Below are 14,990 nucleotides of genomic sequence, written 5' to 3' on the forward strand. Positions count from 1 at the left end.
ATATTTGAGGCTTAATGTTTACCTTGTCTTTTTTTTTTTCTCTAGTCCCCTGGTCCAGTTCAACCTTCTCCACTCCAAGTTCCACCTGTGCTCTGTGCCGACCCGTGCCCTTCTTCTGTCGGCTTACATCAAGTTTATTAACCTGTTCCCAGAAACTAAGGCCACCATCCAGGAGGTGTTGCGCTGCGATAGCCAGATCCGTAACTCAGATGTGGAACTGCAGCAGCGAGCTGTGGAGTATTTGAAGCTCTCTTCTATTGCCAGCACGGATGTCCTGGTAGCTCCAACCGCCCGCTTTGATCAACAGAATGTAAAAAAATTTCACTTGCAAAGGTTTTGGTCTCCTTTCTCTCAGGCCACTGTTTTGGAAGAGATGCCTCCATTCCCTGAAAGGGAATCATCAATTCTCGCTAAGTTAAAGAAGAAGAAGGGGCCAGGGGCAGTTTCTGTCACTGAACTAGAAGACAACAAAAGAGAGAACGCTGAATTGAATGGAGCAGGAGAACGGGGTCCGGACCCATCAGTCATGGCTGCCTCTAATGCAGTAAGTTCCCTTTGTTTTTTACAATCCCCATCCCTACCATCAGACCGTGCTCTAAGTCTCCATGTTTTCCAGTCTACCCCATCTCCATCAGCCGACTTGCTTGGGATTCGTTCTGCGGCTCCAGTTAGCACTGCTCCAGCCAGCGCAGGCAGTCTACTGGTGGATGTTTTTTCAGAGGCGGGACCCACTGCATCTTCAGGTGCAGTGAATGATGACGGCTTCCTCAGGTGAAAATCCTACTCTGTTCAGAATCGTCCTGATAAAGTCCAGTATGAATGACTGCTATTTGTGTCATTTATTTAATGACTGATTGGTCATGAACTAGTCTGAAAGATTTGATCTTCTTAAGAGAAATGCACCCTTGAGAGGGTAACCAAAAAAGAAGCAGAATTCCCTCCAGTCAGAAAGGAATTACTTGCTGCACATCTGTTTCCACTAAAAGGATTTCAGTGTGAAGTTTCTTAAAGCAACACTCTGTTCTTGAAGGAAAATCCCACTAAGGTTATTGCAAAATTTTTTAGAAGAGTAAAATGACTTTAAATAACTACCACACGTAGACATCAAAAGATGTTTTTCTGTTTGCGTCAGTCCTAACTATCCTTAGCATTCGTAAATAGCAGCTCTCATACTGGACCTGAATGGAAATCACATATACAGCACGTCATGTGCTGTTGATGTTGACCAATCTACAAGTACAGCTCCAAAAATGAGTGTCTGGAAAAATTCAGTCATTTCAGAAAGTTGAACTCTTAAATTATACATATTTTGATATAGATTCATTACCAGTTACACATAACTGTTTCAGTTGACTTGGTTTGTTCCTTCTGGTGTCTGTCATTTTCCTCTTGACCATTCTCCATAGCACTTCTATGGAGTTTTGGTTAGGCCCATCGGCTGGCAAGTCAAGCACATTAACACAACATTTTTACTATCACATTTTTCCTTCCACTTGGCTTTCATTAAATATCCTTAAACTTTTTTGCTAAATCAAAAATGTTCTGAGCTAAAAATTTGGGTTTTCATTATTTGTAAGCCTTAATCATTAAGATTACAAGACAAAAAGCCTAAAATGTTTCACTACATAGTAGGGGTTAGAACAACATTTTGTTTGAAAGTTGACTACAACATGTTAAAAGTTAAGTCAACATTGACTAGCTGCATTGACATACTAGAAACATAAGCGAAAATACTTCACAGCAACGTACAGGCTTTGTTTGGTAATTTCACAGCACATATTGAAGAAAAACCCAGCTAATATTAACCCTAAGTCTGTTATGCAGAATTAAAAGAACAAGAATCAGAACATTATCTCTGAACACCAGCTGGTTCTGATGATCAGGTATGCTCATCTTGCTAATCATAAACAAAATGTTTTATGAACGCATCACGTTCATAATTGCAGTCAACACATTGACTGCAATTCAATTCAGCGCAGCCACCTGCTGCTCCCCTGCCCCAAATTGTAGCAGGACATTCCGCTTACTCAGCAGCGGCTCGCTGACTTTGCAAGATGAGCGGACATGCAGACGGCTGCCCAAATATCCTCAGAATGCATCCTAAACTTCATTTCCAGAAGTTATAAAATTGTGTTTTTATAAAAGCTAGACTTCTGTGTTTCCATCCTTTATATGCAGGACACCGTGCTAACCACTGTGACATGCAACGCCCCAATCCAGTATAGCATTTCCTGGAGTTTGCAGTACCCCCTTGATAAATTTACAGTGGTAAACGATTCAAACTGCTTGATGAATTCACCTAGTTCATCTGTCATTTTAAAAAAAAAATTCTGTTTTGTTATGTGATTGCGACTAGTCGAGTAGCCCCATAAAAAGTTATTGCAGAGTAAAGAATCAACTAGTTGACTAGTTGGTGCAACCTCTACTATGAAGTAAATATGAAATCCAGTATTTCTGAAATGAGTGACAAAAGTAACAAAATGCACATTTTTGACCTTCACTTGTAAATGGCTGTAGTCTATTAGTGTTAATAGATTAGTGTGTTTGTTGTATTGTGAGTCTGTTGGCTCTGCATGTCTTCGGTTTATCTTCATCTCCTTAAGACCCGTCAACCTGAAGATGATCAGTCCAAAAGTATTTAAAGATTGAACTTCAAATCAGTTTTTCTCTAGGCCTTCATTTCTGAACCACTAATATTTTAATGAACCTTGCTCATTTAGGTGGTGTTAGAGTTATCTTATTATGCAGCCTGGTTCTAGATGGAAGTTAAATGAGCTGAAGGTTTAAAGCTAAAATCCAAACAGCACACTGCCTAAACGCTGCTGCAGTCTAAAGTCCCTTAAACACAAGCTGCGGCTCTAATGTTTTTATCATTAGAGCTGCATGGATCAGACTGTCAGATTTTCAGTTTCTCATTTTTCTAAAGCTTTGGCCAGATTTATTTATAATTTTCTTTAAGGATTATAAAGAACATTGAGGATAATTTGTTCTTACCTTTCTGTTGTGAGATATCATTAATTATATCTGAGGAACATATAAAGACATAATTTTAAAATCAAATCATTTTGTCTTTGTTTCAAATTGACAAGCAGTTTAAAACTGAATTGACATTTTAAAGACTTTGTCAGCTTATATTATTGATTTGGCATGGTCAGCAGGTCTGTATGAGTTCCAATATGCAATCTTTGGGATTATAAATCCTTTATCTCACTGAGGCTGTTAACATTTCCAGATCCAGCCAGACTGACCGGTGATCATGGACAGGCGGTTTTAAATTCTGATTCTTGTCACCAACCAGTTCTTTTTTCAGAAAATTAGAATTAAGAGAAAAAAAAAGGAAAAAGCTTCTGTTTGGTTAATCAAAGCCAACAGTAACAGGTGTTCACCGTCACTGTGAAAACCTGTGACATTCAATGTAAAGTTCTCTGTCAGGACCCTTATTTTTCTTCAACTTGAGGTCTTTTAAGGTAAACCTTAGGACAAAAGATAAACTAGCAATCTGTTTGGAGGACTGATCACTGATGTAGACTTCAGGGTTGGCAGATCTATTACACTTGTTGATTTGTTATCTTGCTCTGTATGTGACTGTCTTTCGTCTTTTTCTCTCCTTCCCTTTTCTCTTATTTCCCTTTTTGTGTGTGCGTGTGTTTTGACTTGATTGTGTCTGTTCCCTGTCCTCTATTGTGATTGTATACTGACAGAGATCTGGAACAACCCCCTGAGACCTCCGATCCTCTTTTGGTGGAGGGTTCTGGTGACTTGGAGTAAGGTCCCTGCAGTAGACTTAAACAAAAAAATACAAACGTGGCACCTTATCAATTCATATTGTTTAAGTAGCCTGTATTATTATGCTGTCTTATTGAGCGGCAAGCCTTCAAGCACATTAGCTTTACTTAGACACCTGACGTGGTGATGGTTATTCCCTCTGAACAGGAACATTGCCATAATCAGCTGTCAAAGAAAACCTTTGGTTAATTGTTTTTGGATGCACTTCTTCCCGGCTGACACATTTTGGAGACCAGTTACACAAAGTTTTAGTTTTCGTTTTTGTTCCTCAAACAATATATGCAACAATATGTCTTTGTTACGTTTGTCTTTTTCTTTTCTTTGTTTTCTTAAATCAAATTTAAAAAGAGCTAAGTTGATTGTGTGTAGAGTTTTGTAGAAAGTCATATATGATGTTGTACATTGTTAAAAAAAAAAAAAAAAACTTATCAAGTTTTACTGGTCTAGTTTCTAGAGGAGATATCTCCATTTGAATTCAAGTGTCCTAACATAAAAGTCACTTCAATAGAGAATACGGGCTGGTTCTAAGTCAAGAAGTTCTTGATTTTGATAAAAATGGTCCTTGTTACAAGTGAAACAATCTGCTAGTATAACACATTTTTCTCATATTATGAATTATAGCATGGCAAATATAAAAACACCCAATATTATCCATTCCATCATGTTCCCCAACTGTTGTAGGCAGGTGCTGAAACTAACTAGTGAAAAAAAAAACTTGTAATCTAACAAAGTTGCTTTTAAGATCAAGTAATCAGTAAAGTAACAAAGTTTAAGTTTTCAAGGAGTTATCAAAGATGAAGTAACGTTTTTAAGGCAACTACGGGGCTTTCTCCAGAAAACTAGCTAAGCCCGATGGTCGGACACCGCGACGGGCCACCGTCTTGGTCCACCAGCAGCCCATCATTGTTTTGTATCAAGACGTTAAGTTGACAGTAAATGTAAAATATTACAGAGTAATTATATATAATACGGGAAGACATTGTCAGTGAAATGCTATTTTATATTTAAATACTTAAATATAAAAAAAGACAATTAAAATTAAAGCTGCAAGCAGCGTTGCAGTGCTGCTCCAGCCTCATTGTGACTGCAGGAGCTCCAACAATGCCACCCACTCACGGTAGTAAACGCTCTTGTGCAGTTTGCACACCAATGTGTCGAGCGGTGCTCCCTGATGATGCACAAAAACCCCCGATGCAGATTGGTTGATATATTAAGAAGCTATAGCTGTTGGAAAGATTTAGGAGACACGGTGAAGTCAAATTACAATTTAATGCTGCTGAGCCCTTTTAGAAGTTAACAAAGGTCAATCATGTCAGAGAAAAGTTCAGCTGCTAGGCACACTGTGTTTACAAAGTAGAAACATCTCTCAAACTGACAAAGGATTTCTCCCAGGGTTTTTATTTTGGATTGTATCAGTGTATATTTTAGAGGTGGGAGCTGAAAAACACAACCCTGTAGTCCTGAAACTTTCCCAGATCAGTAGTCACAGAATGAAATGGAGGCTAAAGCTCCAAACACCTCAACTTAAGATACTACTGTACGTTCAATCTGAAAAACAGGAACATAATTTTAATTACAGGCTAAGACAATTGAGAATGAGACAAAAAAAAAGGGCAGAAAAATAGCTACTATAGCTACTAGCCATTTTGCATTTTAAATATTTGTATCCTATCAAAAATGAAAAGGCTCGTATTGGTGGAGCTCTTTAATCTTTAATTCGTCATGCTTATTTATACATTAGCTGTTTTCATTGCTTTATTCATTCCATTTTCCAACTAAGTCTAAAAGATTCTTGTCTTCTGTAATCAATCAATCACACAGTAAACAGAAGAAGTGAATTGACTGAAATCCAGCAATAGCTATGGAGACACCTGCATGTTTTTTCTAATTAAAATGCACTTCATGGCATGAAACTTTGAACACTGTCACAGTAGAGGGAAGTCTGCATGTAGAATGCAGAATTAGTGACTCAAACAATATCTATTTCTTTAATTCCTTTTCCATTTACTTCAGCACAGCTGTAAAGCTTGAGAGGCTTACCAGACATATGTAGAGTACATGCCAATGGGTTGCACAACTGTTTAACTAAATAGTTCTAATTATGTCATATTTTGGGTTAAAATGCTTTTACTAACAAAATCTGCATTTTACTCCCTTGTCCCTCTGTCTTCCCTTCCTGTGGCTCCTCTCGATTCTTTGTTGCTGTCCTGTTAAAACAATGGCTTTGTGATCTCCCATCTTCTTCTTCGTCTTGTTTTTGGATTATCCTATTTGCTCATCTCTGGGCTGCCTGTTCATCCCTGTGCTGTTCTGTGGTCTCTCAGCTCTGCTCCTCCCTCTGAGGATCCTGCTCCTCCTTTATCTGAAGCAGAGGAGCTTCTGAACAAGTAAGGTTGTCTTATGTACATTTTGCACTGTTCCGTAAGCATCTTACCCCTCTTTTAGATGCTTTGTTTAGCAAATATACCACCACAACTTCACTTGTAATTCCAATTATATAGTTTATACCTAGTTCACCTGGCAAGATTTGGCAATTTTTGTATTGCTTCTCCCCTTCAGACACCCTGATTTTCAGGATGGTTCTCAGGATAACCTTAAGAGATATTCCAGATGTGTACAGTGTGTTAAAAGCGATCTGGTCCGATCAGAAGGATGTCTGGTCTGCGGCAATCTAAAATTGGGGAGGTTCAGTGTCATGGATGTAATGTTTCAATGTGACATGCAGCTAATCAGAAGGAAAGGCAATATAAACACAGATAGGAATCCAAAACACAGAACAACTGTTATGGCTACTCTTTATTTCTGGCATTGCTGTGGAAAAAAGAAAAAAGTAGAACTTACCTCACTTTGGTAGTGTAACTAGTAGAGCACCGCCATCTCCACTTCATTACTGCAACACTGTTGTTTCTGTCTTTTTTTTTTTTTTTAATCCCTTAAAAATACAACTCCTTAGTCAATTTTCTATGGGATTTTCTGCTAGACATCTGAACTTTGGTGAGTGAAATCTGTTTATGCATGGCTGGAAACCACTCACTGTACGACCAACCCTGTTGTAGCTAAGATTTTTTTTTATTTTTTTTTTTTATTGTCACGTTTTAAAAAATTACAGTTTTGAATTCTTGCCATGTGAACCAGGCATTAGGGCTGCACGTAATAACTCGTACTTGTCCACCTGTTGCTGTCCAAATTTTAATTTCATATTCAAGCTGAAATTTATCCAAATCCTTAAAGGTAAAACAATAATTCTCATCCTTTTTGCTTTAATTTACTTCTATTTAAGTTGTTTGACTATTGTCAATTGTTAAATTTTTTTTTTAGATTTTTTTTTGCCCTCCAGTTTAGTGTAGATAAATAGCAACTGGAGGTATGATTGCCACATTAGTCCTTCTCTGGTGGACTGCTATCTGAAAGATTACAGCATCCATGTCAAGGATACAATAAGAACACTTGGTGAAATAAACATGAAAGTACATTTTAACAAATGAATTGTCTCCCTCCAGGTTTGTTTGCAAGAACAATGGGGTTCTGTTCGAAAATCAACTTCTGCAGATTGGCATCAAGTCAGAGTACAGACAGAACCTAGGTGAGTTTACTCTGCATCAATATGCAATGCTTTGTGTGTATTAACATGTTCCATCATATTGGGTAGATTGTTTTGCTGTCACCTTGACATCAATGGAACCCTATTGCTGGGTCACAGATGACGTAGTACCAATGTCATGCAATGCAGATGGGGGTCAGGAAGGAAGCCCATTTACATCTGTTGATCCAGCATCAAAATACCTAAAGTCTGTGTCTGATACAGTTGTTCCAACGGTGCTAATAGAGAGAAAGATTAACATTATTTTTGTGTTCCGAAGATAGTTGGTCACAAGGGAGATGGTTTTTAAAAACTTACCAAAGAAAGAAGATTGGGAAGAGGAGGTACGAGGCGTACATCTATCTGACTCTAGTCAGATAGACACATATATTCTAATTATGTCAAAAGTTAACTGGATACTGGAATAACATATGTTTTACTTTGGAAAAAAAAAGGATGTGGAATACCCAGATCATGTAGGACACTCTTTGGGGTGGGTTACACATGACAATTAAAAAATATGATAAGTATGAATATGATATTGCTTTCTCCAACTAAAAAAGCCATCACAGAATTTTGGTACAAAGAGGAACCACCAGCTGTAAAGCAGTTTGTGGTTAACTGCTGGCAAATGGAATGTGTTCATAATAAGCTTTGTTTATGATGTTCCAAAAGCACAATCATGGTCAATATGCTAATTTGACTCTTATATGTGCAGCTATCCAAAATGAGGATATCTGATCATTGGTATCATCGGGGGGGAAAAAAAAGTTAAACCCAACTTTGCAATTTTTGGGACCCTTTTTGCTCTGCTGCTGACAAAGATTTATAATAGACTTATTATAAACTTTTTTAAATATTTGCTGTTAATTTTGCTAGTAAATCTTGTAAGTTGCTGTGAAATATTCCTGATGTTAGTGCGACTAGTCAACGTTGACTCGACTTTTATCATGTTGCAGTCAACTTAAAAAAAAAATGAAGTCATGTAACCCCTAGTCTACATACTGCAGAAAATGAATATCTGCAAGGATTTCCATGAATATTTGGCTCAGTTAGAGTGATACTTTTCTTGCTGAAATTCTTTGTTCCCTCTCCCTGTTAACAGTGAATATGTTCTCCTTCCTCAGGGAGAATGTATTTGTTCTATGGTAACAAGACATCAGTGCAGTTCGCCAGCTTTACCACCACAGTGAGCTGTCCCGGCGAGCTTCAGACTCATATCCTTGGAGTAGGTTATGAGCTTTAAATTCTTGAAACTAATTAACACTATTAATTGCACCAATTAAATTAACTAAACTATTCAGTCTCAAAGTTTCTGTGGAAGAAGAAAGCTGAAGAAGAGCATCCAGTTCAAACTGAATCATCCTCTCTTTACAAACACATAGATAAAAATGCCAGTTATGCTCCTCAGATGTGTAGCTATCATTCTTCTCCATGTCGGGACATTAACAGCAGGTTGACTCAAGTGTGTAGTTGGAAGTCCTTGACAACTGGCTACAACTCAATGTTCAGAGCAAACCAGTGGAACCGCTGGTGGAGGGTGGAGCACAAATCCAGCAGGTCCTGAACATCGAGTGCCTGACAGACTTCTCTGATGCTCCACTTCTCAACATCAAGTTCAGGTAGGCTTTGACTTCTTTTCCTCTAGCTAGCAAACTGGTATGTCACAGTCTGGTTTAGGTGTAGAAGCTGATGAATTGAGAATGATAAAACAGTTACTCTTTTGTCATTAAATAACTAGTGAAATACAAATATTACCACAGATACCACAAATCTGTATTAGATTTAGTGAAATCTGGAAGAAGGGGAGTGGTTGAATTTGCCCATCTAAAAAGAAATGTTATAATTGCAGTTTACAAATTTGTTCAATGTCAAAGATTAATCTCAGGGCATCAGATTGTTGCTGTGGTAACAAGACAATTTTATGTTTTACAAAATAAACTTGCCAGCTCCTTAAAATCTTACATTTAATGTTAAACAATTTAAAATCTTTAAATTTTTACTGGAACCATTAAATCAAATTCAGCAGCAGTGATAATCTCAATAAGCAAATGTTACATTTATGTATCTGTGGTCTGTGTTAAAATATTAGCATTTATGAGCCCCTGAAGCCCTGGGGCCTTCTGGAGCTGCTGACTTAATGTGGATTAAACAGAAGTACAAATAATTGATATTCATTTTAATTGTATTTTTTTTTTTATTATTCGTCTTTGAGACTAGTTGTAGGTTTAAATAGCATTTCAATGGCAATGTTTTCCTGCAACATAAAATTACACTAATATTTTTCCATTTCCTGTTTACTTAATAGTATTTACTACAAAAACACAGTGGGGCGCCTTGGTGCTCCAACCACCGGCTTAGCGAGTTTTCTGTGGGGAAACCCTGAACTTGGTTGCATATATGACCTAATTTCCATCCAGTTGTCTTGTGAATTTTAAGCAAACTTTTGAAGTAATAATAAAAAACTGAAAATTAGGCTTGTTTCCATCCACTGGTTTGAAATGGATCAACCAGGCTACTAAGGCATAATTTTGTCAGTTATTGATGCTATGCATGGCTGTAATAAACAGGAAGTAGAGGTTGTCAACTAGCATTGATGAGACATCTCAGAAAAACTGAGTTTTCTCCCCTCCATGCTTTAAGAAACTTTTGGTTTTTCTTTTATTTTTATCAAGCACATCTATGATGTTTTAAACTTATGAGGTTGTTATTTCTACTGTCAGATATGGAGGAGCTTTGCAGAACCTGACTCTCAAATTGCCAGTCACCATCAATAAGTTCTTCCAGCCGACTGAGATGGCCTCTCAAGACTTCTTCCAGCGCTGGAAACAGCTCAGCCAGTGAGTGTGTGTGATGGGTGTGACTTGCTTCCCCAGGCTCTCCTGTCATATTGGCTATTGGCGTGAATCAATCTGTAATTTACAGTTAAGCTTTACCTGAACTGTAAATTCAGGTAAAGCTATGTGTCTATTAATCACAGTCAATGCTATTGCAAAGTTGTGCTGCTGTTTGAGTCACATTAACTGCTAAATTATCTGCCTAAAAATATCCACAAACTGTAGATGATTCAGATCGTTGCTGCTGGTGTTCTCTCTAAAACCAGGAAGTTGGAGCACGTCACCCCAATCTAAGCTCCTTCCACTGGCTTCTTGTAACTCAGAGAATAGACTTTAAAATATTTGTGTTGTTTTAAAAAAATATTGAATGTCTTAGCACCAAAGTACATTAAATAACTACTGCTGTTGTATCAACTTTCTGGACCACTCATATCTTCTAGCTAGCAGCTAACAGATAGCAGCTGTTACAATCTAACACAATCTTAATTGTCTGCTACTGGTTTTCACAATTGACTGTATGACTGTTTTAACAATGTAGAATACCTTGATGTGTCTTGTTGCTGAAATAATGTAGAAATAATTGTGATTATTAAATGTTGTTTTTAAAATGGTTGTCTCTCTTCAGGCCTCAACAAGAAGCACAAAAGATATTCAAGGCCAACCACAGCATGGATACCGAAGTAATCAAAGCAAAGGTAGGGTTTGATAGAAGTGCTTCAGATGGTGTAGAAAGGTACCCCTTGTTTCTTTAGGAGTCATCTAAATCATGCTTTATGTGTTAATGTCACTGCTCTGTTTGCTCACAGCTGCTGGGGTTAGGAATGGCCCTATTGGATAACGTTGACCCCAACCCTGAGAACTATGTTTGTGCTGGAGTCATCCAGACCAAGAGCCAGCAGGTCGGCTGTCTGTTAAGACTGGAGCCAAACGCTCAGGCTCAGGTATGAGCATCCAGAACATCATAGTCTCTTGGTAACCTTGGAAACTCATGCTTTCATATCACTGCTCTGTTATGCTCACTGTAGGACAGTGAGGTCCAAAGTTGGTATTTAGGATCTGTCGTTGTCACGACACCTCCCACCCCCTCCTTCACTCTCTACTCTCTCACTACTTGTTTGGACAGATGAACTCATATCATCTGTTCATTCGTCAGGACAAAAGGTCTTAGACGTCTTACAGACCTTTTGTCCTGATGTCTTGGCTAATGTCTCAGGGTTACTCAACGTTCCTCCCATGTCCTTTCTCTGACACCTTTAAGTTGTTCAACAATCTATGTCCTAATAAGGCGTTGGTCATTTCTACTCTCCCGTTAGTTCCCATTTTACCCCTAACCTTTCACCTACTATCCACCTCCAACACATCATCAGTGATCTTTAATAGCAGTTACATGTTTTACACCATTTCAAGTTCAATGTTAAAATCACATTCATAACCCTTTTAGTTTATTTGATTTAGCATTCATTTATAATTTTATAACCACAACTTATTAGACTTGGACTCGTACTTTATTGATCCATTGGGAAGACTCCCTCAGGAAATTGAAGTTACCAGCAGCTTACAGGCAGAAAAGTGGCACACAGTGCGCAAAATACAAAAGAATACAACAAATACATTTAGTGTGTACCTTTGTATTTAATTTGTGAGTAGCCAAAACCCTAAATTAAGCAAAAATAAGCAAGGAATAAGAATATAAATAAAATATAAATACAACACAAAAGAAAATATAGGAATTTGGCAGATAGATTGACCAGTGATATAGTATTGCTCTATATGGTTTGGCCTGATATGTATGGATATTTGCAGAAAAGTACAAGATGTCACTACTCCTTCTTCCCTCTGTCCTGTGTCACCCCCCCACCCCTCAGTGAGGAGTTGTACAGTCTGAAGGCGTGGGGGACAAAGGAGTTCTCTTATTACTCTTCTTGTAATTATAATGCGAGTTATTACAGATGTTCTGAAAAGAAACCAGGAATAATCTGATTGTAATTATTTGATACCAAAGTTACAGTTACTTGTTTTACTTTTAAGTTTTCCCACAAGTGTAAGTATTGTTATAAGTAAACCAATATTAATATAAGTACTTTACTTTAAATCTTATCTAATTATCCAATTATCTAAAGGATGTTTAGATTTCATCCTTTAAAACTTTTATGCTTTTAAATAAGGACTGGTCTCAGCTATTTTTATACAGCTGCAAGCTGGAAACTTGCTTCCTCTTTTTTTAGGAAACCTGCTCTTCATGTCTCATCTCTCTCTCTGACTATGATTTCTTATGATAGAAAAAATAAGTATAATTAAAGCTGCAAGCGGCGTCATGCGGCCCTCGCAGCCAAGCGCCGCTCCGCCCTATTGGCCACCGGGGGGGGTACTAGCAACCACCGCCTGCATGCCAGCCACCCAGCCTCCACAGTAGCTCTCACGCAGTTTTCAGCACCTCCGCACACACGGCACCGCAGAAGCTGTTGCGCAGATTCCAGCACGGCCGCCCTCATGCCAACGCAGAAGCTGTTGCACAGTTTCCACGTCCGTCCACCAAGTGGTACGCATTGATGCGTTCGGCGGCGCTCCTTGACGACACACAAAAAATGTGGTGCAGATCGGTGGATTTAGCGAGGAGATATAGCTGGTGTATTAACCTAGGGGGCACAGTGGAGTCAAAATACATTTAAATGCTGTTGGGCTCCTTAGAGGTCAACAAAGGTCATACATATCCAGTTTGGCGACAGTCGGATAATCCATGTGTGATTTAGAGCCGTTCGTATGCACATGGCGAAGGACTGCAGTTTGCCATTTCTACACCCCAATGCGGCTTGGTCAGCAGCCAGCATTCACAGAGTTCATCATCTTGTCGTTTTAAATCAGTTTTCACATGATGAAACTCATATAAATGATAGAATAACAGTAAAATATACAGCAGAAAAAACAGGTGACTTCCTCTTAAAAATGGGTGGGGCTAGGGTGATGTCATCGTCACCATGGAAATGTGTTCAGGACTGTTCTATAGAGAGACATAGGAAGTCTGGTGCAGCTGTGAACTTGCATTTGGAAGTTATTTAATGTTGATGTTTCATTGCGAATAGTCAAAGTTTGACACTAAGCCACGCCCACATGTTAACTACATCTGGGATCTAACTGCAGTGCAACTTTAACCTTATCCTAAAATGAGTCGAGTAAATGGTACAGTTGAAGATGTACCAGATTAATAAACCGTACTGGTCAGTAATAAACCAAGGGCAATGCACATTGACAGAGCACAGTTAACTTTCAGCACATTAGAACAATAGCACAGGGTTACTCCCACCCATTAATTAGGTATTAATCACAGCAAGTGCTACAACTAAATATTACAACCCCAATGGATCAGTAATAAGATACTTAGCATTTTCTCAGAGCTGTTCAAAACAAGCCTTTAAACAGCTTCTATACATAACAACAAACAAGGCTGAATGTATGAAACCGGATGTATCACTATTCAGTCTCTTGAATTAGTAAAGCACTCTGTTAGCTTTACAAATGTTGCAGGCCTGAGGCACTGGGTTAGCATCGTCCTCGGAATAGCTATTCCAAACATGGAGGCTCCCAGAACCAGCACGAGGAATGGCTAACTCACCGCACCGCAAGTTACCAGTTTTTAAATGAACTGCAATAAAACTGCTCCAACTCCGATCCAACAGTCCGTTCCGGCTCACGAGCGTGGTTCGGGTCTGCAGCTCCAAAACCCAAGTAAAACGTTGAGCGTAGTCCGGTTCTGTGGCTCCAAAAGCCAGGTAAAATGTTCAGGAAATGTTAGCAGCTCCAACTGGTTAGCAAAAAAAAAAATTTACAGTCCACAGCGGAATACGCCGAACCTCGACCATGAACGGCCGCCGGCCGACTGTCGGTACGTAGCAGCTTAAAGGCACAGCTCCAGTACAGTTCAGTCCTTATAGTAATTTATGTTTAAATAATTAATATGTTAACCTGCATAACATAACCTATATTTCATGGGCTGCTGTGGTGTTAGCTGGGCTAAGGTGATGTCATCAAGTTACCAGGTAAATGTGTTCAGGACTGTTCTGTAGAGAGACATAGGAAGTGTGATGCAGCTGTAATCTTGCATTTGGAAGTTATTGAATCTTGATGTTTCAAGGCAAATAGTCAGAGTTCGCCATGCCCACCTGCTCCATCGAAGCTGATCTGGGTTGGAATCCTCAACACACCAACATCTCTTTTGTCTCTGGGCACAGTTTCGTGTTGATGAGGTCAAAGGGGTCAGATAGCGACCATTCACTGTAAAACATGACACTTCCTGTTCTCATCTCTAAGTGATGTCATCGTTCGACCATAGGGTTTTGTGGGAGACCTGATGATGATCAATCACAGTAACTTTGGTGCCTCTGAGTTTCTGTGTAGGAGATATAGCAGTTTATTTATTTTTTTGGCGAGTAGGTGAACTTTGACCCCAGCTAACCTCCCTTCAGCATACTCAAAAACTCGCCGTTTTGATAACTTTAGATGGGACATGCCTTATGAACAGACTGACCGAGTTTGAAGCCGATCAATTGAAATCCCTAGGAGGACGATCAAATATGAAGACGGCATAATGGGGTGAAAATCGGAACTTCAATCCAAAATGGACGACTTCCTGTGATACGTGCAATATGACATTAATAGTAAATTTTGAGCATCTTGGGGAGCTCTACAAGTGTACCAAATTTCATGTCTCTACGATGAAGTAAGGGAATAGAAAAGGGTCCTTTGAAAATTGCTAGGTGGCGCCGTTGAGCCGTTTCTTTTACGATTTTTGC

At 38.8% G+C, this 14,990-nt stretch overlaps 1 protein-coding gene across 5 annotated transcripts in view; it reads left to right on the plus strand.

The window, feature by feature from the left end:
* The window catches only part of ap2a1 (adaptor related protein complex 2 subunit alpha 1), a 36,290-nt gene that overhangs the window by 17,268 nt on the left and 4,032 nt on the right, over nucleotides 1-14,990 (plus strand). For 2 of the 5 annotated variants that reach the window (XM_055024488.1, XM_055024490.1), the window contains 11 exons: nucleotides 46-277; nucleotides 356-544; nucleotides 617-771; nucleotides 3,702-3,764; nucleotides 6,111-6,173; nucleotides 7,287-7,369; nucleotides 8,494-8,582; nucleotides 8,864-8,988; nucleotides 10,090-10,206; nucleotides 10,829-10,898; nucleotides 11,010-11,144. In XM_055024488.1, coding sequence (XP_054880463.1) covers nucleotides 46-277; nucleotides 356-544; nucleotides 617-771; nucleotides 3,702-3,764; nucleotides 6,111-6,173; nucleotides 7,287-7,369; nucleotides 8,494-8,582; nucleotides 8,864-8,988; nucleotides 10,090-10,206; nucleotides 10,829-10,898; nucleotides 11,010-11,144 — 1,321 coding nt within the window. Of the gene's footprint in view, nucleotides 1-45; nucleotides 278-355; nucleotides 772-3,701; nucleotides 3,765-6,110; nucleotides 6,174-7,286; nucleotides 7,370-8,493; nucleotides 8,583-8,863; nucleotides 8,989-10,089; nucleotides 10,207-10,828; nucleotides 10,899-11,009; nucleotides 11,145-14,990 lie in introns of all 5 variants that reach the window. The other 3 variants (XM_055024492.1, XM_055024493.1, XM_055024491.1) reach the window with 3 other exon arrangements.

This window comes from Poeciliopsis prolifica, unplaced genomic scaffold (assembly GCF_027474105.1).
Source record: "Poeciliopsis prolifica strain line A6 unplaced genomic scaffold, Auburn_PproV2 SCAFFOLD121, whole genome shotgun sequence".
Lineage (NCBI taxonomy): Eukaryota > Metazoa > Chordata > Actinopteri > Cyprinodontiformes > Poeciliidae > Poeciliopsis > Poeciliopsis prolifica.